We start from the raw sequence: 26,340 nt of genomic DNA, 5'->3' as shown, positions 1-26,340 counted from the left end.
AGAAAAAGCTAACAGCTCAGTAGGCACTTAAAGGATTGTTAAGACATAATATCCATCCCAGATTTGTAAAAAGTTCTTTGGAAAATGAAGAGAACGGCCGAAATCTCAATAAGTAAGAACATCTTGTTCTTTTTGTCCATTCGGTGCTTTCTTACTGGATTAACGAGGCCTGGCTTTATGTAGCTCCGAGTTGGAGCAGACGCTGGTGAGGACCAGCGGGGGGCCTACTAGAAGTACAGGATGGGTCTAGGAGAAGGTCAGCTGCGGCAGCAAAAGCACCTTGATCTTAGTTTGGGGCCACCGGTTACTTGAAATCATTGTTAAATATTCTGAGACGAGGCCATTAGAAGATGGAACTTTGCAATGGCGAGTGATGGGTCAAAATGCTTCCCATAAGGAAGGGTGGCTTGGACACAGGGATTCTGCTGCAGGTGGGGTTCAGGTGGCTCTCCTGGGCCAGCGGACAGGCCCTGCCTTGAGCGTGTGTTTCCTTTTGCAGTTCAGTCATCTGGCTGTCTGGGGAAGCATGCTGATCTGGCTGGTGTTTTTTGGCGTCTACTCAACCATCTGGCCCACCATTCCCATTGCTCCAGATATGAAAGGACAGGTCAGTGCTGCTAATTGCGAATGGGCTTTCCGTGTCCAGTGTCCGATGGTGATGATGCTTTCCGCGTGTGGGCTTCTCCGGTCTTGTGACGCTGATGAACTTCAGGAGAGGCTGGTATTGCCTGCTTCCGTCAAAATTCAGAGGGAGGGAAATAAACCAGATCAGAGCACCTGGAAGAGGTGGTCTTGTCCACACCAACGGCATCTGAAATTTTAACTCCTGTAAGTAGTCAGCTTAAATCCGCTGACCTACCTGGCGTGTCCTCATTTCCATAATGGAATGTGTGTTGATTACACACAGTTCTGATGTGTACAGGTAGTTTTTGGCCCTTGGAAAACTGGAGTCGTTTTGAGTCATTCACAATCCAATGATTATGCTGATGGTAGTTGTGAGGTTAAGTGTATTGTTATTCTCTGACTGATAGTCTCCTGTGCAAGATAAATCTAACACCTCTATGAACCAGATCATGAATTCACCGGAATATCTTCTTGTTCGTCTCTTGAACTAGAGAGGCTGAGGTTGAAGACCTGTACGCTTGTTTGAATTGTTTTAATATTTTCTTTTCTTCTGTATTTGTCCGGTGTTTGAGATTCAGCCTTCAACGGTGATGGATCTTAGAGTCCCACAGTATTGGTTCTTGAGAGGAGTTTGACAATCCTAGGTTCCAAACCACCCCAGGTTACAAATGAAGCCATGCAGGCCCTGACACTCCAGGCTGACCCTACAGACCCCATTTCGGGGTCTGCCCATAGCCAGAGCTGCCCAGAGACCCCCGGCAAGTGGCTGCCCCGGGCCCTGTGCTTTGGAGGCCTCCGTGATGGCTGTCCCTGGCTGGGTATGTTCCTCTTCGCAGGGTGAGGAGCCCATGGTACACAGAGCCAGAACCCTTACGTCTAGTCCCTTCCCTGGGTTCCTAGGACCCTGAGTTTCCTTCCCGAACAGCCACAAAAGCCAGCTTCCCAGGCCTGCCTGGCCCTCTTCCAAGATCCAGGCCTGTGTGAACACCCCTTGCCCCAAGGGGCAGCTGGGTGCCAGGTACGTGCACTGGGCCAGCTGGCTGTTTGCATCTTTACACCCACCCCCATGTGCATGAGGCAAGGGATGAGAAGAGAAGGCCTGGGGGTCAGGGGTTTCCACTCGTGTCCCTGCACCAGGAATACATATTTTAGGGACAGGCCTGTCTGTGGCACAGCCGACTGCTGTCTTAGCCTCACCTACTCTGCCGAAATAAGCCGAAACTCCTGGGTCTACCCAACTCGAGATACATGGGCAGCGGCCGTGTCGTGTGAGATAATCCGGGGGTGGCATTGCTTGTCTCTTTTGCTTGGCGAATCAGTAGTCGACATCCCAGGGTGTCCGGGACCTCCCCTGAATGTGGGTGCTGAGCAGGGCAGACGTGTTCTTCAGGAGTAGGCTTGTATGTCTCCTGACGCGTCTTTGCCATCCGTAAGCAACGAGGCCAAACATACCTCTTCCAAATCCGAGTGACAGAGGAGATTATAGAAGATGGTGTAGCAAGACAAGCATCTCCCGGCAAAGATACTTTGTACATGTAAAGAAATCAGTTCTACTTTAAAGCAATGGGCTCCATCCCCAAAACAAACCAAGTGCCTAGAATATCTGCTTCACATTCTCTTCCTTCTGGGCAAGGGCAGGTGTGGTCTCATGACTGTTTCTCTCGGGGAGTTTTTACGGTGCGGAGAACAGGTGATTGCTGAAGGGACTTTCTTATGTTAGAGAAAAGTGATGGCTGGCAGAATGGAATCCGTCCACGCGTGGCTGGCCAGCAAAAACTGCTAGTTTGGAAACCCCTCCCGGCATCTTCAACAAAGAGAAGCTCGCATGAACCCCCTTTGTACGCATTTGTAGCCGCAACTCCAGTCCAAATGTGCACGAGCTAGTCTGGTTTCCAACTCTCACTCCGATCAAGAGGTTACTTTCCACGTTCAGAGAGGCCACGTTTGCCGGGCAGACCCTAACAGGCCACATTTTCACTATCCAAGTTGCTTCCTGTGTGAAGCCTCGACTGAAATTTCTGTCGTTGAGGACCTTTCAAACACATTTAACCAGGTAGTCCTACCACCCCAAAGCAAAGAAACGATAATATCAAACCACATTTCACTTTGGCATACACATGGTTTTATTTTTCACGTATTCCCCGTCGTTCTAACTTTTTTGTGGGTTGGTTTGCGTGAGGCAAAGGAAGTCTTGAAATCCAACATGGCTGGCCGGGACTGAGGTTCTCGCTAGACGTTGAATGAGATGATTAACGTAGTTTTCATGTCACAGGATTTCTAAGTCAGTATTCTGCTGTCTGTGTTTAAAGAGCTGTTTATTATCGCTAGTCTTCGTCTGGGGGAGACCTCTTAGTGGGGACAGGTGTCAGAGAACAATGTCAGAGCCAACCCAACGCTCTTTCACCTGCTGTCTGCTGCCCAGTGGTTTGTTCATCCTTTGAACACTTTTGAAGAAGCCCTTGCATGGAGAGTGGCCAACACTAGCCTGAGGTCTCCCAAAGACCTCCTGCTGACTCCGAAGGGATTTTAGGCTATCGTAAAGAAAGATGGGAGCCGGGCTCAGGTACAGGCAGAAACAGGGCTCCTTAGGGTTACTGTCGAAAATGTGCCCAAGCCGTGGTCATCCCTTTGGTTCTGGGTTGGTATTATGGACTCAGTGTTTGTGTCCCTAACCTCTGATTCACGTGGTAAAGCCCTAACCCCCAGTGTGATGGTATTTGGAGGTAGGGCCTTTGGGAAGTTATTAGGTCATCGAGGGGATTAGTGCCCATAGAAGAAGGGGCCAGAGAGCTAGCTTCCTTGGTTTCTGCCATGTTGAAGCTGTGATGAAAAGTTAGATGTCTGCACCGGAAAGACCAGGCTGGCACCCTGATCTCAGGCGTCCAGCCTCCAGAACCATGAGAAATAAATGTCTGGGGCTGATAAGCCACCCCATCTATGGTATTTCCTTATAGTAGCCTGAGCTAAAACCATTGGCGAGTGCTTAGGAGTGAGGGGTACTCTGGGAGAAGACTGTTGTTGTTGTTGCTGTTACATGTTTTTAGTGACTTGTAGAAACCTTTTTTTGTAGTTCCCAAAGCGGTAGGATTTTGGCAAATGAAGATGGTTCTTTTGAGCTTGGGAATTCAACCAGTGTAATGGCAAACGGCATTTCTCACTGAGGAGCCCAAGACAGATACCCCACACAAAACATTCTGTCTATTCATAACATCCTAAACTGTTGAAAAGATGCATTGTTTCTGCTGGGGTTTCCTAACAGATTTAGTTCAATATTTCTTTCTTTGTCTCATCCATTATGTTTGGAGTTTTTCTCATGGCAGGGAGAAGGCAGGTTTTCCCTCGAGGGCAAAGGAGGAGAAGGCTCTAGATGAGAGTGATTTTCCACCGTCAAAGGGTCTTTATCTTCCCTCCAGTACCTCATGATATGGTACTCGAAACCCAGCCAGACAGTGAGCCAGGAAGTCTCAGTGGCAGTTTCTGAACTCAGAGAAGTCATCTGAAAATATGCAACATTTGTGGGATTTTTAAGGGACACCCTGTTTTTCTATTTTTCTAGGCCCATGCTAGATCGAAAGCGAATTAAAAACTCAAGTTGCGTCTATCCTGGTTACTGCCAAAGTCCCCTACCAGGGAAAATATGTGCTGATGTTTTCCCATAGAGGGCCGTATGTTTTTCTTTCTCCCAGTAGCATAACCATGGGTTACAGGCGTCTCCATAATGGGTCCCCAAAGCCAGTGCTTGAAGGTGGCTTAGCCCAGAGTTGCCTGCTGAAGGGAGAGCTTTCAGTTAGAGGAAGACTTTATCTAAAACTGGATCGGGAAACATATTTACATTTTCTTCATGTATTTCTCAAGGCTTTTAACTTGGAGAGTATCTGAGGGGATATCATCTTATTTGACCTCTGTGTAAAAGTCAAGAGACCTGCCCTAACTAGCTTTATAACCTTTGGTAAGTCCCTTAGTCTGCGTTAATTTCCTTATCGGCAAAGTCAGTGTAATATTACACTAATTACCTCAGAGGCACATGGTACAGATATAACAAGAAAACCTGAGGGAGGTAGAAGACATGCCTGCTCTTTTTCCTGGAGTGACCAATTATTTTTGAACTTTTGTAAACAGAGATATTGTACACTCGGCTCCCAATTCTTTTGGCCAGAGGATTTTAACGTTTTATAGGTTCTAGATGTGATATTTATCCGTAAGTTCAGGTGACTACCTGCATCTGAATCATCTGGGTTGCCTGTTAAAAAACAACCTCCTCCCCACCCAGAAAATATGTTCTTCCAAGGCACGCGTGCACGCACGCACACACACACACACACACACACACACAATATCACAGTCCCTGGGTGTGTAGCCCCAACCTCTGAATTTTAATAAACCTTCAAGCTATTCCTCCCTTTGATGTTTGAGAACCACTGCTCTAAGACACCTAAAATATTACTCCATCAGTGTTCGAGTCATGCAGGGTGTTATAGGGAGAACATGGTATGTTTAAAATATTCACAAATAATTTATGTCTCATGGGCAGTGCTTACGTAAGACATGGCAGGCATCGCCAGTGACTGCTTTAAGGCAGCTAGCTTTCCAAATAGAGAATTATACCAGAGGACATTACATCGTTCACCATGGAAAAATATTCCTCATCAACTTTGGTGCTTTTCCTTTAACGTTCTTTTCATTGCTAGTAAAAGAGGAGAAAAAAACCTTTCACTTCAAAGCTTACAAACTGCTAACTCTGTAGTGCCAAGCTCCAGGCTTCAGCCAGTTTCTGGCCTATGACAGGCTTTGTTTTTTTAATCCTAAATACAGGAATGGGTTTACGTTTGAGTTTTATACCCACACTCGTGTATACGCAGTGCAAATCCCAACGGACTAACAGTCTACAGAATGGAGGTATCATTGCTGACCATTGTTGGTCAAAGAGATCCACTACTCATCTTCCCTAACTGACTGCTTTCTCCTGGACTTGGCAACCTAGTAAGATCTCAGGCCCAGGTATTTTCCACACAGAATGTTAAAAGAGGGGTTTTTGTTTCCAAGTGCCTCAGGGAGGCAAGCAAGGGAGAAGGGTAACAGCCCCATCGGCCACCACCTTTGCTCAGCTGGGGTTCTAGAACATCTCTGCAGGACAAAGGCCCACCCAAGGGCCAGGAGGGGACTTGTGCCCGGGTTAAGTTTCCTGGCGTGGGACAATGTTGTTCACCCCCAGCCTCCAGCCTCCTCCATGCTTTCCCGAGGGGCCTGGTTCGTAGGCACATACAAGGCCTTGTGCAAGAGGTCCAGCACCTTCGGGGACTCATTTCCCCCCCTGACTCCTGGGGAGAGCTTGATCCCAGCCCCTGCTGTCGTAAGTGATTCAGAAACCCTACAGGGGACACAGGAGACATTCTCTGGGGGCTTCTGCGAGAGAAGCATGTTTGCTCCCGGAAGAAATCCATCAAAGAGATGGCTTTCTCCTGTGCGTGATGTGGTTGCTGCCGTGCCGGCCAGAGCTGTTCAACCATCAGGAGGGAAGCCCCTCCAGAATCCTGCTGCTGCCATGAAAGATGTGATATAAAGACAGAAGACCACCAGAGTCTCTTGGGTGAGTGTTGAGCCACCAAATGAAGCCAGCCTTGTAGTGCCCCCACCCTGCACCCATGCCCACTCTCCAAGGAGCACCTCATGCATGTGCCACCCGTACTCTGTCAGTAGCAGGTGCATCGAAAAGGCACTTGACCCTCATGTCGGTGTTGGGACGTTTCTTTTATAGTCACCAGTATGCAGTCAATCAAGGAAGTATGTGCTTTTAAAAAAAAACAGGCTTAAGGCTTAACATTGCATATTACACCGTATTCGAACTTGGGCGCTTATAGATTTATTTAAAGATTTGGTAAAAAATTACTTTAATATCACAATCGTTAGTGTTTTAGGTAATAACATCCCAGAAACACCTAACATGAATACTGTAAAGCTTATTGGAGTTCTCTTTAATATAGCAATATTGAATAGAGTAGGTTCTATTTTCCTCAAATAATGTTTATTTTAAAAGCCTGTGGCCCCGGCTTATATGAGAAGGGGTCAGCCTCAGGAGGTAGAAAGTTCCATCAGTAGAGACTTGTCTCTTGGCTTGAAATAACCTTGTGGTATCTCCTTTGTGCAGTTTTCTTGTTTATTGAGGTTGGCCAAATTATTTGTGGAAGTCCGATTTGTATTTTGGCTTTTAAACTTGTACATTTTGGGGGCGCCTGGGTGGCTGAGTCGGTTAAGCGTCCAGCTCTTGATTTTGGCTCAGGTCATGATCTCCCGGTTCATGAGATGGAACCCCACGTTAGCCTCTGTCTATGCTGACAGGGCGGGGCCTGCTTGGGATTCTCTCTCTCCCTCCCTCTCTCTCTCTGCCCCTGCCCTCTTCTCTCTCACTCTCTCTCTCTCTGTCTCCAAATAAGTAAATAAACTTTTTAAAAAATATATAGTTTAAAAAAATAAAAATAAGGTTGTACATTTTGGGTGATAATAAGATTGACTTGCTCTGTTTCTGGATGACATTCTCTGAATACATAACAATGTGAACAAAACTAAGAAGGACTCCCAGTTCTCTCCAGTGTCTGTAACTCTCGTCATCCACGTCCAGGATGAGTTTGTCCTGCTTACAGGCTCCCCACACTAATCCCTGTTGGAGACAATCACTAGAACTGAAAAACATGAACCGAACTATAACCAAAAATTCTTCATTGATAATGAAGAGAAAAACAGACACAGTTGCTTGATTAGGGATATCAAGATGAGTTCTCCCAGGCCTATGAATATCTGGGCTCTGAGATGAGAAAATTCAGGCATCGGATAACAGCTCTGTCAGAAGACGGATGGCCTTTGTAGATTACATGTCATGCCAAGTTGTTTTTGTTTGTCGTTCCCTGATGATCACACAAGGGGGAGAGTATATTTTTCAAAATGTGGTAGCTCCTTAAAGCAATTTCAGATTCTTTCTACGGGCAGTAATGGGGCCAACACCACTTGGCCTGGTTGCTTCTGTGCAAGGCCTGGCGGGATCCACAGAAACAGTCTGGGTTAAAGTGACCAGGATCAAACCTCTCTCCTATTCAGTGCACATCCTAATGTTGAAAGTGGGATTTGAACTCAGTTAACCTAATGCCTAAGAAATACGTAAAGTGAAGTCTACTGTTCATAACGTCTGTAACTGTTAATTCTGAGTCTCAGTTTCGTCGGGTATGTGGAGTAGATAATACCTATCTCTGGAACTAGTTGATTGAGGAAAAGAAGGCATGTAAATAATAGTAGGTAATGTTATGGGGGTGGGGAAAATGGGTGATGGGCATTAAGGAGGGCACTTGTTGGGATGAGCACTGGCTGTTGTTATGTAAGTGACACATCAAGGGAATCTGCTTGTGAAGCCAAGACTACACTGTATGTTAGCTAACTTGCCAATAAAAAAAGAAAAGAAAAGAAAGTGCATCACTGGTTAGAAATATGGCACGGCCTCCAAGGCCATTGCATAAGTGAGGGTTAAAAAGTGGGCAAATCCAGGGGCGCCTGGGTGGCTCAGTCGGTTGAGCGTCCGACTTCAGCTCAGGTCATGGTCTTGCAGTTCGTGAGTTCGAGCCCCGCGTTGGGCTCTGTGCTAACGAACAGCTCGGAGTCTGGAGCCTGCTTCGGATTCTGTGTCTCTCCACCCCACCCCACCCCCCTGCTCATTCTCTGCCTCTGTCTCTCAAAAATAAATAAATGTTAAAAAAAAAATTTTTTTTTAAAGTGGGCAAATCCAGCAACTTAATGCCCAAAGGCATCCCAACTGGGCCTGAGTTCCTCTGGTTCTCTGCAGACCTACCAGAATTCCCGCCCTGAACCTCTCAGCAAACCTTCCGCACAAGGTCTTTGTCAGAGCGCTGCAAAATAGGTTGGGTGAACAGGTCGTACAACTGTACCAGCAGGCTAATAAATGTTTGTACGCTTGGCACAAAAAAAAAAGTAGGTAACGTTTATTGAGAACCTACTAAGTCTCAGACAAATGTGCATTCATACAAGTGTATCCTGCACACGAGCAGTTACATAGGGAATCAAGCATTAGCTCACCTGACGATCTACGAGCCGTAGGAGGGCACAGAGGCTTAGCAACAAAGCAGCAGCACCTCGGTCGGTCTGGGGAGGGCAGTAGCTGAGACTCGGCGGCTATGGAGAGCACCCAGGGTGATTGACACTGGGTACAAGCCAGATATCACCTAAGTGTCAGGCGAATCTCCTTGAAATTGTGCTTTTTTTAAAAATTTTTTTTTTAACGTTTATTTATTTTTGAGACAGAGAGAGACACAGCATGAACGGGGGAGGGGCAGAGAGAGAGGGAGACACAGAATCGGAAGCAGGCTCCAGGCTCTGAGCCATCAGCCCAGAGCCCGACGCGGGGCTCGAACTCGCGGACCGCGAGATCGTGACCTGAGCTGAAGTCGGACGCTTTAACCGACTGAGCCACCCAGGCGCCCCCGAAATTGTGCTTTGATTAACTTACATGGGAAGATGCTTACCCTGCAGTGTAGTCAAATTTTTAAAAGGTAACTGCAGAGTCAGAAACAGTACATGTACCTTGTGTGTGAGCTGCATGCTTCTGCCCTTGAACCCCGGGGAAAGTAGGTTTCAGACCATGTCTTTTTTTTTTTTTTTTTTTTTAGTTCCTACTCCCCCACCCCCAACACCCCTCTTCTCTTTCTTTTGGCAGTTTATTTTATTTTGGCCTCTCGTTTCAAGGATGCTGTGTGCTAATTAGAGGCCAGGCGGCTTTGATTGTGAGTTATTTTTCTCCTCGGTGAAGGGTTTTGTTGTGGTGTTGGCATTTGCCATTCATTCGGATGTTAATTTTTTTAAATATCTGTCAGCAAATTAAAGTACACATTACATGCTGATTTTGTTTGTTTGTAATATTTATACTCCGCGGTCACTGAGTATGTTTGATGTGGTTTTGAACTTTTCCTTTCTCCAAACATGTGGAAATGCGTATGTGGGGCGCTGGAGTTGAGACTCTACGCAGGAGTTTCCTTCTCTGACATCTGCAGAGAAAAACGGCCTTGACTGGTGACCACGGTGTGCAACTGTGGTCCTCCCGCCCAGGGACACCCGTGTTCTTTAGGCTTCTTCTGTTTAAGAGGTGGAGAGCTGCCTGGGAGAGGCCAGCAGCGAAAGGGTTTGTGCAAGGAAAGACAAACCTTGCAAGAAAAGTTGGGTCAGACTAAAGAGAATCACAGCCTGCGATTAGGACTTTGCCACGGCTGTCGTATTTTGTGTAAACAACGATACAAAGCTGCTGTTGACAGAATCCAAGAGGACCAAAATAGTGAAAGGATTTAAAGGAGGTGAGATCTTCAGTCACTCTTGTTGCCTCGTAAAATATTAGCACCCATCGAGGAAATTGTATGCTTCTGAAACCAAGATTAACCAGCTGTTAGAGTGTTTGGCATTCCTTTGGCTAAAGACAGGAAAAGAGAAATCTAGGGTTACCTGTATCTGTGCCTATCGTGCTCATTCATTCATGGGTTTTGTTTTCGTTTTGTTTTTTTTTAATTTTTTTTTTTAATGTTTATTTTTGAGAGAGAAAGACAGAGCGCGAGAAGGGGAGGGGCAGAGAGAGAGGGAGACACAGAATCCAAAGCAGGCTCCAAGCCATCAGCACAGAGCCCGATGAGGGGCTCCAACCCACAGACTGTGAGATCATGACCTGAACCGAAGTCAGGTGCTCAAGCGACTGAGCCCCCCAGGTGCCCCTGGTTTTGTTTTAGTTTTTTAATTGCTACACCCTGATTGTAATAAAGGATAGAACCTGAAAGAAGGACGTGTTTAAATGTGGAGATTTCAGAGTGCCGGTGAAGGCAAGCCCCGCCCACCCTTCTCAGCCTCAGCAAACAAGCCTTTTGCCTCCTGGGTGGAGGGCCCTCTTGTCATCAGTCACCCGCCCTACATCTTTGTGGTCACAGCCCCTAAATCCCTTCCCCTCTTCCAGAACATGTATTTAGACAGTGCTGGTTCTGCCTCTGCTCCACATCTGGTTCTGAACTTGGCATCCAGAACCAGTCAGCCAGGATGTCCGTATCGTGGACCATGGTGACTGATTCAGGAATGGGCCTGGGGACCTGCACCAGGCCACTTAGAGGCAGTTCAAGGATTTGTTTTTAATAGAAACTAACAGGGGAAGGAGAAGGCACTCTTGCTGCTGGTTTGTCATACGGGGATGATGTCAGCCTGGGGCTGCCAGTGGCCACTGTGGAGAGAGTGCCTGGCTGGGGATGAACCGAGCACAGAGGAAAAGCTGAACCAGGAGAGGACCGCTTCGAGTGCACTCCTGGATCCAGCTCTTCCTGAAGCTAGGGCCATCTCCAAACTTTCGGACACACATAAACCAGTATATTCCCATTTTTGCTTCAGACAGTTCGAGTTGGATTTCTGTTACTTCTGAGAAGAGTCCTAATTAATGAAGAAATTGCTGAGTTGCAGACACAAAAGGGAAAAGTGACTGAGACAAGTTAAGATAGGACTCTCCTCTCCTTCTGGAAAATTGACAGGCATTGTTATGTTGTAGAAAAGCAGCTGGCCAACTTTTCCCACTGTGTCTCCAAGTTGAGTGCCATGGGACACTGCCTACTTTTTGTAGCCGCCCTCCCCTCCTTCCCCACCCAGAACAAGAAGACAGCCTTGGGTGGAACTAATCGTTTGCAACAGAGATGGAAGGACATGGAACATTTTCTGAGAGAGGCCTCTTGGAAGCCAATGATTCAAAATGTCTTAGAGTCTAATGGTCCTGAGCAGATCTGTCCAATAGAAATATGGGAGACACATGTATAGCATTCAGTCTTCTAGTGGCCCCATTAAAAAGGTAAAAACAAACAGTTAAATTAGTTTTATTAATATACTTAGCCTAACTTGTGATCAACATTTAAAAAATTATTAATGAGATAATTTACGTTCTGTTTGTACTAAACCTTTGAAATCCAGCGTGTGTGTTAAACTTACAGTACATCTTAAATCAGACCAGACCAACTAAGTGTTCAGTAGCCGCCTCTGGCCAGTGGTCACTGTGCTAGACAGCACAGCCCTTGACCAACAGAGATTCGGAAACCCAGATTCATTCTCCAAGGCTAAATATAGTTCAAGCAAGATTAAGAGATGAGGAAACCTAGCCCCAGACAAGCTTGGTCCCCTCCAGGTCCCTCCCCTGCATCCAGGGTGTGGACGGACGACCTGACTTTAATTTCAGTCCCTTGTACTTAAAAAGATCTTGACTCTTCCACAAGGCTTTCCCTAAAAAATAAAATCTGGACCAACTGAGCTGTTAATCTATGCTTATTAATTGCCTTAAGCAGAGTTTTTGAAGCACGGTTTATAAAGTGTGGGTCTGATTTTAAGTAGTTGGCTAATACCCCAGACATTTCCTCCTGCATGTGGGAGGGAAGAGGTCAGGATCCAGGACTTGGGTCACGTTTATGTCCTGCTGCAACCAGCTGAGCAGTAGTCACCCATGCCACCAAAAATAAATTAGATCTGTTCCTAACAAATCGTTAATTTGTTCAATAAGTGGCAATTTCTGAGTAGGATTATTATGTCATTTCTGAGATTATGGGAACCCTTTTGTCCTTTTTTTCCCTCTAGAGTCCCAGGCGCCTTTCTCCATCATGATGCTTAATCCAAGCCTTCTATCATTTTTACCTCCTAAATGTCTTTTATAAATATGTATCTTCCTCCATCCAGCTCTGGTCCTGTCCCGTTAGTTGATGGTGTAGCATTTTTTGCCTGGGCTGTTGCAGTAGCCTCCTGATTAGCTAATGAGCATCCAGTCTGTCTGGATCCATTGCTCTACTGTAGTCAAAATAGTCTTTCAAAACACAAATCTGATGTAGTTGTCCCCCTGGCTTCCCGTTGCCCTCAGGATAAAGTTCCAGGTCATTTACCTGGTCTCTTGGACACCATGAAGCCCTGACCCCCCACTCCTGTGATATCGTCCCTCACTCCTCACCCCCCCCCCCCCCCACACACACACACACACACTGGTCTTCTCTTGCTTTCTGGAGTGCCCTGCTTGTTCTCTCACAGTGCATTTGCACCTACTCCCCTCACTTCCTGAATGGCCTGGTCTCCGCCTTCCGCCTAGCTAATGCTTACCTAGTTTTCAGACCTCACGTGAGTCACGACTTCCCGAGGGTGCCTTCTCTTGCACCCCTGACCAGGTTACATCCTCCTAATACGGGTGCCCTTAACATGACTCTCCTTTGTTGTACTTACCACGATTAAAAATTTACATTTGTATACGAGATAATACCTTAAACCCGTTAGGATGACCGCTACTTAAAAAAAAATAACCAGTATTATGAAACTATAGAAAAACGAAATCCGGGGCGCCCGGGTGGCGCAGTCGGTCGAGCGTCCGACTTCGGCTCAGGTCACGATCTCGCGGTCCGTGAGTTCGAGCCCCGCGTCGGGCTCTGTGCTGATGGCTCGGAGCCCGGAGCCCGCTTCGGATTCTGTGTCTCCCTCTCTCTCTGCCCCTCCCCCGTTCGTGCTGTGTCTCTCTCTGTCTCAAAAATAAAGAAACGTTAAAAAAAATGAAAAAAAAGAAAAGAAAAATGAAATCCTTGTGCACTGTTGGCGGGAATGTAAAATCGTGCATCACTGTAGAAAGTGGTGGAGGTTCCTCAAAAATTTACACGCAGAATTACCATACTTTCCAGCAATTCCACTTTTGGGCATATACTCAAAAGAATTGAAAGCAGGATCTTTTTTTTTTTTTAATTTGAGAGAGACAAAGAGTGCACAAGCATGAGAGAGGCAGAAGGAGAGAGAGAGAGAGAGAGAGAGGGAAAATCTTAAGCAGGTTCCATCCATACTCCGCATAGAGCCTGATGCAGGGCTCGATCCCACAACCCTGGGATCATGACCTGAGCTGAAATCAAGAGTCAGATGCTCAAGCGACTGAGCCGCCCAGGCATCCCAAAAGCAGGATCTTGAAGAGATATTTGCACACCCTTGTTCATAGCAGTAGTACTCACAAGAGCCAAGAAAGAGAAACCATCCAAATGTCTGCTGGCAGGTGGATGGATAACCAAAAGGTGATCTGTACATACTAAGGAATATTATGCAGCCTTTAAAACGAAAGAAATCCTGTCATGTGCTGTAATACAGATAGATAGATAGATAGATAGATAGATAGAAAAATAGAAAAATAGATATAGATGAGCCTTGACATTATGCTAAGTGAAATAAGCCAGACCCAAAAGGACTCATACACTGATTGCATTTATATGAAGTACCTAGAGAAGTTGAATTTATAGAGACACAAGGTAGAATGGTGGTGGCCAGGGGCTGGGGGGACAGGGGAATGAGGGGTGAGTAACACTGCTCAACTAGCTACATCCCAAAAAATGGCTAAGCTGCTAAGTTTTGTGACGTGTTTTTTACCACAATTAAAAAAAATGCTTTTGAAGTACATTTATGTGATTTCATAGTTTATGTGCGTTTCTTCCTCAAAACTGTAAACTGTGTGAGGAAAGTGAATTCTCTTCAGTATGTCCTTGGACTTCTCTACCCTCTTTTCTAGCATTCAGTAAATATTTAAATGTGTGAATTAGTACAATGAAATTAAATACCTCTCACGTAGAGTTGAGGGATGGATTTGGCTTTGTGTGATAGGTTCTTAGTATCTGTTGGCTGAATGGATGACCAAAGTGGATACCAAATACTCGAACATTTGGAAATAGTCTAGCTCTGCACACGATAAGTGATTGACAGCTTAACGAATTCAGCAGTGTTCTCAAGTGTGCTAAGAGCCAGTAACACAAGCCGTGCATTTTTCCCACCCAAAGAATGATTTCCAGTTGAAAGATTTTTAGAACATTTCCAGTTGAAATCATACTCGGACCATTTTGGCTACATGGGTGCTATCTGGGATATAATATTTGTTGACCCTGGTATTTGCGAATATTTGGTATTTATAAGGTTAGATTACTTCATGGGAAGGGGCGCTGGGGTGGCTCACCGACTGAACATCTGACTCTTGATTTTGGCTCAGGTCATGATCCCAGGGTTGTGGCATCGAGCCCTGCATCAGGTTCCATGCTAAGCCTGGAGCCTGCTTAAGATTCTCATATTCTCTCTCTCTCTCTCTCTCTCTCTCTCTCTCTCCCCCCCTCTCTCCCCCTCTCTCCCTCTCTCCCTCTCTCCCTCTCTCCCTCTCTCCCTCTCTCCCTCTCTCCCTCTCTCCCTCTCTCCCTCTCTCCCTCTCCCCCTCTCCCCCTCTCTCCCTCTCTCCCTCTCTCCCTCTCTCCCTCTCTCCCCCTCTCCCCCTCTGCCCTTCTCACCCACGCACACACTCCTTGTCTCTCTCTGTCTCTAAAAAAGGAAGAAATTCAGAAGTGTCTCTTTTGGAACTGATAGTAAAGGAAAGGCAAAAATGGAATAAAAATGAATTCTTGAGTACGTAATTTGAGGAAGTGCTAAGCTAATCAATATCCAGTGGTCTTATTATGGGAGATAAAACTGATGAAGACAGTGAATGCATCTAGCAGAAGTGTAAGTTCTCTAACCCACTACATCCTCGGATGGCATTCTCATTATTCCATTGAAAGGACTGATATATTTGGAGTAATAAATACAAGCACACAGTTGGAAGAAGAGGTTTTGATTTTTTTAAAAAAAAGTCAAGGTTAGGTAGAGTTTAGGTAGCAGCTGGCCTCTGATAAATCTGGGATGATTTCATGGAAGAAAGCGACCTTCTCTGGAGGGCACTGGTCCTCCGTCAGATGGTGGAGCATTCCAGGTTTATGGATTGCCTTAGAAGAGAGATTTAAAGCATGGGTACATCTGGCACCAAGAGCCGAATTAGGGCACAGGATTTTTGTGTCAAGTAAAGCGATAACTACAAGAAAAGAAAAGGTTTACGATTTGAAACTCGTCTATCTTCAACACAGCATCATAATTAAGGGAAAGAAAAGCAGTAAGGAAAGTGATTCTACATCCAGTAAAAACAGAAGCGGCTGGGGGCAAAAAGAGAACGAGGGGAGGAAAAGTGATTGATAACGGGGAGCATCAGAAGTCTTCATGTGACGAGGAAGGCCAGGTGGGTAAGGGAACCTGGGAGGAGAGGGTTTTATCATTTCACCAAAGGAAATTGCAGGGCTGTGGAGAAATTTTCCTAGATGTGGCATTAAGAAAGAAACAAATTGACCGTGAATAAAGGTCCTGTAACGCAGTAGGTCAGAGTTTTACCTCTTTATGATTAATGTGGGAAAAGTAATTCTTAGAAACAAAAGGAAATAGAGGACATATGAGTGTTATTTTGTGTTAACGTATCTGACTGCTAGCTCATTTAAAATGAACCAAAAAAAAAAAAAAAAGCCCTGGTCAATGTTATAACACACACACACACACACACACACACACACACACACACACACACACACACACACACTGAATTTTCTTACCATTCAAAGAGAATTGCATCAGGGTATGATAGTAGTTTGCTGTAATAACTTGTTGATCTATATGAGACTTTTAAAATCTGAGATGACTGTGATTTTAGAAAACGGCTTATGATGTCAAAATAGTTTACAGGAAATATAAAATCAAGCCATTTTTAGATAACTAGCAAAATTGTCTCCTTGGGGATTTGTTCCTTTTGTTAAAAGAAAAAATAATCCTGTGTTTTTGATGGCTCACATGTAGTGGACTGACTTAGTGAAGATAGTATTCTCATACACAGCATGAAAGTGAATTCCGTTCAAGCCTTTTTGAAGTTCTTCTGACACAGGTCTTAGTGATAGATGCTATTTTAGGGCCATTTTATCTCAAAAACAACCTTTTTCTTTCAAAGAAATGGAATTAGTCCTTCAGTCCTCAGTATCATTTATGTACCTGCAATACTGGGTAGTTGCCATTCTAGAAAATTGGAGTTTGGGTCCTGGGGGTCTCCAGGGCCTGCCTCTTCACCCTCTGATCTCCTGGGACGGTGAAGGGAGCGTCCGCAGCTCAAAACTCCAGACATTGAACATCTAATAGAGTGACGTGTTTGAATCTGTATTTCTGAACGCTCCATATCATTTTGCTTTCAGATTCATAGAGATGTCTCCGTTAGTTCTGTATATATTTTGCCTTCCTTAAAGCGAGTTCTTGACTGTCTCCTTCTGATGTTCTGTCATTTCCAACCCCTGCTCTTCCCTTTCTCCTAAGCCGAGTCCTCTGTCAGTAGGTAGTTACCTTTTCTCCTGTTCCTAGAGCAACTCTCTTTGCAAAGTTTTGTCCACTGCTATAATGGCATAGGTTTACATTGTAGTTTGTTGATCACAGCTTGCCAAGAGGGCCCTCCCACACTCTTCACTACCGAAACTACTATCTCTGTGAATTCTGAAGCCATTTTGCAAGCCCCTCATCCCTTCAGACATGGCTTGGGAAATTGTTTTATTCATTAAGGGCTCATGAGGACATTACTCATTGCATGCAATTGCTAACAAAGGGAAGCATGCTCCTTTCCCAGTGGCTTCCTAACAGAGCCTGCCCTATACCCAAAAAGACAACCCTCAAGGCCTGAAATACATGTCAGTCTTAGAAGATCGCCTAAGAAAATATTCGGTGAATAGACTGTAAGCAAAAGGCTGATAGCTGAATCACTCACTTGCACGCCACATTGGAGAAAAACAGGTTTGCAGTTCTTCCCTTGTGATGGAAAGCTTCTTTTTTCTTTTTTAATGTTTGTTTAATTTTGAGAGAGAGAGAGACAGAGACAGAGCATGAGTGGGGGAGGGGCAGAGAGTGAGGGAGACACAGGATCTGAAGTAGGTTCCAGGCTCTGAGCTGTCAGCACAGAGCCCGACGCGGGGCTCGAACTCACGAGCCATGAGATCATGACCTGAGCTGAAGTCGGACGCTTAACCCACTGAGCCACCCAGGCACCCCAAAAAGCTTCTTGAGGACAGCCCACTTCTTGGCAGGTAGAAGACACTTCAGTAAGTGCGGAAGGAACAGATGACTGAGGTAGGAGGGAAGGGCTAGAATATAACCCAAATGAGTTGCCCGCCCCCGCCCTTACCCCCAGTCATCACCAATCAGGCTCCCTCAGATGTGCTGGGTGACTTGTTAGTTGTTGTTCAATTTGCATCAACATTAAAGAATAATGTTATAAGATGGTACGAACCATATGGTGAATCTAAATAATTTTGACTAGTTCTGTGTCATCCACACGCTTGGCCTCTAGAACCTTCTTTGTCTTTCTCTGGCTTTCGTGTGTTCCCTCATGTGCCCGGTCCAGGGGTGTCTTCGCCCTCTGCAGTCACACAGGCTTAAACCTTTAACCTACTTCCCCTTGCCCCCCCCCCCCCATCACCAGAGCTGGCCCCCCCACCATTAATTTTCACCTGTGCCGCTGGGCTTGTGTTACAGCCTTTAGAGCACTACCCCCGGCCTCATGGCAGATAGTCTATGTTATTTGCCCCAAGAGGGCTCACGTGGTCTGCACATATATTTGGTCTACAGGGAATGTTCAAGTGGCAGGAGAGGGGAGAGACCCTTTGGCCTTGACGACAAGATTTTAAATGAACTCAAAGAATCAGGACTCTGGATATTGTCTTTGATTGTGGCTTATTTCCATGAAAAAAGAATCTTAAAACTTCAACTCTTGTTCCCCGCTAGTGTCTCTTTCTTAGAAATTATTCAGTGAACACCCAGGAAGATATCTCTAGTGGCGGCAGTAAATGAAGTCTGATGGAGAGCAGGTTTTTCTATCAGCCATTAGCCTTGACCTTGCCCATTTGGGGCTATACCCCAACATGCCCAACTTGTTTTGTTGTTGTTGTTGTTGTTGTTGTTGTTGTTTTAAATTATACCGGTCAGGGTCCTTGGGTGCAGTGAACAGAAGAAAAGAAAACTGGCTTTGACTTAAGAAACAGAAAAGGAATACGTGGAAGGAAATGATACAGCCACAGAATGTAGGGAAAGGCTTAAGAACCAGGCTCAGAAAGCTGGTGGAACTCGTGGAGGCCACCCCGGGGCCATGTGGTCAGGATACGACCCGGCACTGTGACCGTTAGCTGTGTGCCTCTGCTGGTGACGGACTTTGAACTCTCCCTCTGCAGATACTCCTTGAGGTGCCCGACGCGCGGGCAGGAGCATCTGACGGCTTCCTGCCTGGCACCAGCCTTTTCCTTTCTGTGATGGTTTTTCTAGAAGGTTTCTTATCAGCTGACCCAAACGTGTTTTATAACGGTCCTGGCAGTGCCCACAGTCTCCTGCAAACAACAGGAAGGGAAAGCCTCTTCCACGAGGCTTCCATTTGGGGAAGGAGTGAGGAGGATCCCAGACCTTTTCTGGAACAGCTTCTCTCGAGGAGACGACAAATTTGCCTAACTTACCAGACAATTGGAGGAATTTCGGGAAGTCCAGTCACACCATATGATACTCAGTAATGAGCAGAGACAAAGCAAGAGTCTTCCCTGTAAGAAAACTTAAAGAACAGCTTGGGGAAAGGCAGGCTTCAACTGAGTAGGCTTAGATGCGTCGATGGGGACGGAGGTGGTTTCCCTCACAGAAGCGGTGGGGTGAGGAACCGTCCATGGCATGAACTGTTTTGGGCAGAGGGACTGTGATGGGTAATCAGATCTCAGATAACCCGAAAATCAGAAATTAATGATGTACAGATAATCACCTGTAACTTGCCATCATCTATAGCAATTCAAGTAACAGTTTTCCTCTTCCTTGTGTGTCAAAAAGACCCAGTAGCTGATCCGTAGAGGGTTGCCTCTTGGCACACTGGCTTCGTGTGAAATAGCTAAATGTCCCATCAGTTGAAAAATGTGTACTCAGGATACCGTCAAGGCAGGGGCAACCAAGAAAGAGGAGAGAAAAAACGTGATTAGCATTATTTTGTCGTAATTCGGCTTGAGCGAATTAGTTACCGAAACCAGGGGAAGTTGCTATCCCATTTATAATCCCAACGTGAGGCTCTAAGTGGTAATGGAAAGTTTCAGATGAACTTTGGTTTTGCAGTAGAATTTCGGCATTGTGAGGCTCTTTCTGGAATACGCTCAGATGAATTCACGTAAATCTGCTGGAAGAACCTTTACAGCAAGGAAAGAGTATTGAGAAGCTACCCTTTTTCCTCTCCCAGGAGATACTATTTGTCGTTACAAGTTATTTGCCCCTAGATGGAAAACACAACCTCATCTATCCCTGCATGCCCCTAAAAGCTATTCAGCAGAAGTTAACCTTTTCAGTAGAAGCAGCCAACTTTTCTAGCAAAGGAATTTGCAGTCTTTGTGGTTTGCGTAAAAAGGTGGTTCATTTTACTGGTTTCTTGGTGAAAAATGTTTCATGATAAATTCAATCTTTCCTCAAAAAAAAAAAATCCCCAAATCTACTTTTCTGTGCAAAATTCACCATGAAAGCCTTTCTCTATTGAAGCAGCCGAATGTGGAGTTGTGTGGACCCGGGCAAACAGTTTTGGGTCCAAGGTTAAGGATATTTATTGCCGGAGGTATTATGTGTTCGTATCCAGGAAGAACAAAATCTAGTTCATCGACAGTGGTTTTCAAATGCGTTCATTTACTTTCTTTTGTTTTAGGGGGAATGTTTTTCTCCTTCTCCTTTTAATCCTTTTCCACACACTTGGTAGAATTTGGGAGGATTTCTGCCAGGGATAACTAGCAAAGGTATACAATGTGCGAATACACAGGAGATCTGCTGGTTTCATTGCACAGACTTCAGAGAAAGTTCCTTACACTCTGACTTTGGCATAGCATGCAGGAAATTCCTCGTTGGTCTGCCCGATGCAATAAACAGCCCTCCTGCATCTAACCGCATCCACGCTGAAAGTTTCTTAGGTGGGGTTACTTTTGCTCTTTGTGTAAAAGTTAAGGGTCCCAGGATTCCAATTCCACACTCTCTTTAGCTCCTCGGTTTGGAGTTTGTGTAAGGACTGTGTTTAGGAGTTAATGGGACTTGCGGTTGGACTTAGTCTAGTGTTTTCTTTGTGCACACGGGAAGGGTAGACAAGGTAAACAGATCCCCTGTGGGGATGCTTTCGGTAAACCTTCCATTACATCAGACTGATCAAAAACATCAGAAGTTCGCGTTTGCTTTTCGATTACTCATTGAGGACGTGGCTTATTATATTCAGTGCCGGTGAGTCCTTCAGTACCCCTGCTACTCCAAGGGTGGCCCCCGGCCAGGTGGCCTCAGGATCACCAGAGGGAGGGCTTGTTCAAATGCTAAATCTCAGGCCCCAACGCAGAGCTGCTAGACTGGACTCTGCATTTTAACCAGAGCCCCACACGGTTCGTAGGGCATTAAAGGTGGAGAAGTCCCGAGTCCTGTCCATGCTAGCAGAGTGCCTGAGTCCGTTCCAGTAAGATCTCCATGGGAGGGTGTGAGGGAGAAAACAGGCTGGCCAGCGGGGCAGAGGAAGGAGAGCCCGGGAGGACATCGCCTGAGTTAAATTATGCTCATTAATTCAATTTGCGGCAGGAATGTGTGTAAATAAACGCGGGCCGCTGCAGAAGTTCTGTTTCCTGAAGGGCTTAGGCAGGAATGCAGGGGCCAGTGGCCGTGAAAACCTGAGTGGAGATCAGTCAACCCTGCAGCCACGAGACAATGACAGTAAAGAGGGCATTATCTTTATCGTGTTAGGGAGGTTTTAAATGCAGGGTTTAGTGCCAAACCAAGTGGAACAGGAGAGGCTGTGCTAGCATAGATAAAATCTTAATTATTTGAAAAGATGAAACTCGCTTGGCTGTTCCCTCCTCCTTTTTGAAATCAGTGCAGGTCAGATTTCCAAAGGGGTTAAATGAAAAGGACAGTGCCACAGTCCTACGCAGCCCGTCAGCGTTTCACGTGCGCATTTTCCCCGCAAAACTGAGTCCATGGAAAACAGGGAAGAGAAAATGGAGTTCTCCAGGTTAAGAGCAGCCCCTGCCTACCATAAACCTGGAAGATGTTTATGGGCTTGATTTTTGGCACTTCGTGTTCAGAAACGGTTTGGGGGGCGGGGGCTGAGCAATCGTCTCTGGTTAATCTTTATTAAACCCCATGGGGCATGCTGGGCAAAGATGCCCGCCTAACCATTAAAAGATGGCCTGCGCGCTGTCATTTTCGGGAGCTCATTGAATGTTATTTATGCCAAAGAGACATCTGCTTTCCAGCTTAAAAATTAGCCACAAGTCCCTCGTCCCTACTCACGGATGGGATGATCTAGAGGAGAGTCCTGTCCTTTCATTTTACCTAGAGATGCTTTCCTGAATGCCTCTGTGCTTAGGCCGATGCTAATGATGATAAGAATAACGCACCAAGTGCCGGGCGTGTTACTGAGTGCGTTATGTGTTTAATCTTTAGTGCCCTTCCTATCTGATGGACACGAAACCGAGTCCTGGTAAAGTTAAGGAACCTACCCATGGCCACGTGGTCGGGAGGGGGCCCGGCATTTGACCTCAGGCTGCCTCGGGGGGCCCCTAACCGCAGCCGTTCACCCCTCAATACACAGCAGCCCCATCTCTTTCAACTGTGCCCGGAGTGCTGTGCGCCTTCTCTGTCTCTTAGGAGCCCTCCGCCTCATTCTGTCGTGAAAAAAACATTTTTCTTTTTATTATTGCGCACTCGTGTGTACCCAAGTCTTTCACCCACTGGATTGTTAGAAATTTGAGAGAAGGGGGGCACCTGGGTGGCTCGGTCAGTTAAGCATCTCTCAAAAAAACAAATAAACATCACAAGTACTTTTAAAGAAAGAAAAGAAATCCTAGAGAAGAGACTGGCATAGACGAGGCCCTCGGTGAACAGTAATTCGTTCCTTCTGAATGCTGACAGGCCAGTGACTTCAGTCCTGAGCCTCGCCCTGGTTCTACAGGAGAACTTACAGGTGATTGCACTTTCCCAACACCGAGTGGCATTCTGGGGAAGCACGGAGAGCCCTTGCCTCTCGGTTGTATCCCTTCTTCTTTAAAAGGCTAGAAAAGTCCTCTCCTATACGCCACTGCAGGTAAACCTGGAGGTCACTTCTTGGTACCCACATGGGACTCCCATTAATGCAGACGCAGCCCGCGTGCGTCAAGGGGACACAGAAACATCCTGCAGATCGTTGAGGCCTTGATGGACAGTCTTGTTGGCCGCTCAGGGCTCGATTTAAACTCCGGCAGAGAGCGACAGGAAGCAAAGCGAGTTTTCACTCCTAGTTATTTCCTCGCTTGTGTATACACTGGCCTTTCCCTCGGGGGCGCAGAAGGGGCAGAGGCAAGAAAGATGAGAAATCAAGCTCTTGGGGCCCATCCCTCTGGGCCACCCTCGGTGTTCTAACTTCCACACCATCGGGCCCAGCCTGGTTAATAAAAGGACCTTGGGCGTCCCGCTCCTGCCTGCTGTGAGTGCCCACCTCGGGGAGGGTCCGCAGCCTTCAGCAAACAGCACGAGCTCAAGTCGGGTTGGCCTCTGCTCCCTCGGCCATCACGGCAGCGTCCCAAAGGGACTCCACAAATCCCACCCGTCCTTGGGGGTGGAGGATGGCAGTTGAACAGTGTTGCGGGAGGGAAAAAAATCATCTCAGGATTTCGCTCTCTGTCACTCATCACCCACACTCCCAACTCGCCAGTATTCGGGGACTGATGTATTTGTGGAGAAGCGCCACTCCCCGCTTCTGCTCCCACTCTCTTTTCCTGCCTGTCTCTTCCCGACTTTTCTGCTCATTAGCAGGCTCTCAGAAAGCAGGCTCTCAGAAAGCAGGCCGGGGAAGGAAGCAAGAAGATAATTCTGAAATCAGTGTCAGTCTTGGCTTATGCTCCAAGTCTGCCTCCTTGGGAAGGGAGGGGGATCCTGAGCTGGGTGAGCCCTTTCTCTGCTGGGGTTTCCCCAGGTGATGTGGCTACTTTCACTTCCAAGTTCGTGCTCCCTCCCTCGGCCTGAGAAGGTCCTGAGCATGCTTCGAAGAGTCCGACGTTGGAGGAATGGGGCCCAAGTCAGAGCAGCCGGGTGGACAGAACTCGATTTCCCTGCTGCCTCTGCTTCTCTGTCACTGTTGACCTCTGCCCTTGAGCCTTCTCACGTGCCTCCTCCCTTCGTCATCGCCTCTCCTGTCTGCTCACGTCCCTCTCCAGGCTCTGCTGACTGTGTACTCCCTGAGACCAAGAGACCTTTCTGTGGAGATGAAGGGGGCTGGGCCCTGTGGCCTTGGCCTTTCTGTCCCTCCCGGGCCCTGGTCTCGGCAGCAAGGACGTCGGAGCAGGCGACACTCTCCCGCCCTTGCTTCCGCTTCCTGCTTTGCCCAAGATTCCCTTCCTCACCCCAGCCTACAGCACGTCCTCCTTTCATTTGCCTCTGTTCTCCTGTGTCTCTATCCCAGACTCTGCCCTTCTCTCCTTCCACCTGGCGTGAGAGGCATGTTCCTCGAAGCGGGGAATGTAAAGGCAAAATCCTGGGTCCGCTAATTGTCCGAGGAATGTCGCTTGCCCCTTCCAGCTCATTAACAGAACAGAAGGTGGCCAGTGGTAGAGCCACCGACGGCCTAGATCGATCGGCCCCGACCCAGAGGACTCTCAGTGTCCCCCTGCTGCTCGCGATGCTGTTTTCTTACTGTTGGTTCTGTCTGTCTTGCACTAAAGCAGTCACAACCTGATAGGAGGGGAGTTGAAGCAGAGCAGGGTATTTGTAGGTATTTTTTTTCTCTTTTAACATTGGCCTTTTACTGAGCCATGGGGATGGTTTCCATGCATTACTCCTTAATGATATGTTTATTTACCTAGACCCACACATTCTCCCTTGCCCTATAATAATCCGATATTAACTTGTAATAACCAGGATGCCTATTGCAGGAAGGGGTGTTTCAAAGAGAAGCAAAGGGAATTGCAGGTTCAAAATTCCTGAGAGAAACTGAATAGAACCCTACGGAAGAGGATGTGGGAAAATGACGGGCTCAAGAGGGCAGCCTTCCAGACTAACACATCGCTAGCTATCTCTGCTCGTACGCCATTGTTCGAAAGCTGCCTTTGGTTTGAAGGAAGTTTCTTCCTCTGAGCATATTAAAGTAGGTAGTTCTAAAATTGGCTGGCAATGTTCTATCGTCTCTTAGATAAGAGGTATGTTCTTTGGTAGCTGTAACTGAACAGTAATGACACTTGGGCGCCTGGGTGGCTCGGTCAGTCAAGCGTCCGACTTCAGCTCAGGTCACGATCTCACGGGTTCGTGGTTCGAGTCCCACGTCGGGCTCTGTGCTGACCGCTCAGAGCCAGGAGCCTGCTTCGGATTCTGTGTCTCCCTCTCTCTCTGCCCCCTCCCCTGCTTGCACTCTGTCTCTCAAAAATGAATAAACATTTTAAAAAGATTAATGGCACTTGAGATTTCCAAATTACCTAATATGGCTCCCACCCCCACAACAGAAGTTGGGACGTCGGGGCCGTGCTGGTGGAATAAAGCATTTGTCGCTGCGATTAGTTCATAAATCTAAATTAGCTCTTTTTCCGGAAGATTCTCAGTGTGGAAATGGTGGCATTTGGCTCTAGCTGGATTTGAAGGCACATGTTTTGTGTGTTTGTACGATTAGAAGGGGATTCTGTGCCCCTGTTGTGTATACAGTGCCTGTCATATGCTGTCCACCCTTCTGGCTTCCCTATTTTTTGTCACATCTGCAAGTGCTGTCTGCCTTTTGTAAACAGGTCACTAATCCCAGACTAGAGGCATGAAATACAGCTGACGCCTTACACGCTCCACATGTGCTGAATGCCGACAGCGAGAGAGGCAAGGGCCTGAGGACTCAGCCTCACGCAGGGAAATCCCTGCCAAGCAGCAGCCCACAGCCTCGTGCCATCTGGTAGCTGTTGAGTAGCATATAGGAAAAATGTCCTGAGACCCAGGGCCTTCTCCAGAGGGAGCGTCAGAGTTTTACTGCCACGAGAGTGGAATGAGAAAAATGGGATGAAGCTTTCAGATTCTAGCCCCTTCTAGCCCAGGCGCCCCCAAAAATCATTTGAGATGCACACCTCTGATGTGTGCACTTTGTCGTTGGGTATATCTTTTACTCTGATAAAAGGTTTCCATTTAAAGATAGGACAAGTGTGTAAGGAAAAACGTCTTTCCTCAATCCAACTTTCGCTAATAATAAACTGAATCGAGAGGGGAAAGAGAAGGCGGCAACAAATCAAAGCAGGTGTTTCCATGTTCAGGACCCTGAGATAGGAACTCGCTTCCCATCTGCCCTGGGAAGGCTTCACTTGTTTTGTTTTGTTTTTAAGATTCTATTTTTAAGTCATCTCTACACCCAACCGGGTGGGGCTTGAACCTACAACCCTAAGATCAAGAGTCTCATGCTCTACCCACGGAGCCAGCTGGGTGCTGCGGGTGGTGGGGGAGCCTTCGCTTTTAATAACTCTCCTGCTTCAGTTTTCCTTTGTCTATTAAGGGTTCCTAGTTTGCTTTGTTAGTTTGATATTTTTTTACCAGAATAATAGTAAGTACATCAATATGTGTTTGAATCTCAGTAGAATGCTTTTGAATAAATGTTTCCACGGCTGCTTATGCATCGAGTACTCTAACAAAAAATCTAAAACATTTATTTTAATATACTGACTTGGAAATTACCACTATTTGGACGGTAGTTAGAGGCGTGGGAGTAGATGATACTACCAGGGTAAGTGGGCAAAGAGATTTAAAAAAAAGTAGAACAGAGCCCCGAGCCCCCGGGGGAAAACTGGCATCTCCAGCGTCGGTAAACAGCCTTCTGCT

At 46.6% G+C, this 26,340-nt stretch overlaps 1 protein-coding gene across 4 annotated transcripts in view; it reads left to right on the top strand.

Moving 5' to 3' along the window:
- Window positions 1-26,340, top strand: part of ATP8A2 (ATPase phospholipid transporting 8A2) — a 598,035-nt gene that overhangs the window by 449,345 nt on the left and 122,350 nt on the right. For all 4 annotated transcript variants that reach the window (XM_078445879.2, XM_078445975.2, XM_078445933.2 and 1 more), the window contains one exon: window positions 500-607. In XM_078445879.2, coding sequence (XP_078302005.2) covers window positions 500-607 — 108 coding nt within the window. The remainder of the gene's footprint in view (window positions 1-499; window positions 608-26,340) is intronic.

This window comes from Panthera onca, chromosome A1, assembly GCF_046562875.1.
Source record: "Panthera onca isolate mPanOnc1 chromosome A1, mPanOnc1 haplotype 2, whole genome shotgun sequence".
In the NCBI taxonomy this organism is placed as follows: Eukaryota; Metazoa; Chordata; class Mammalia; order Carnivora; family Felidae; genus Panthera; species Panthera onca.
The sequence above is the reverse complement of the archived record's forward strand: the minus strand, read 5'-3'. Positions and strand labels throughout refer to the sequence as shown.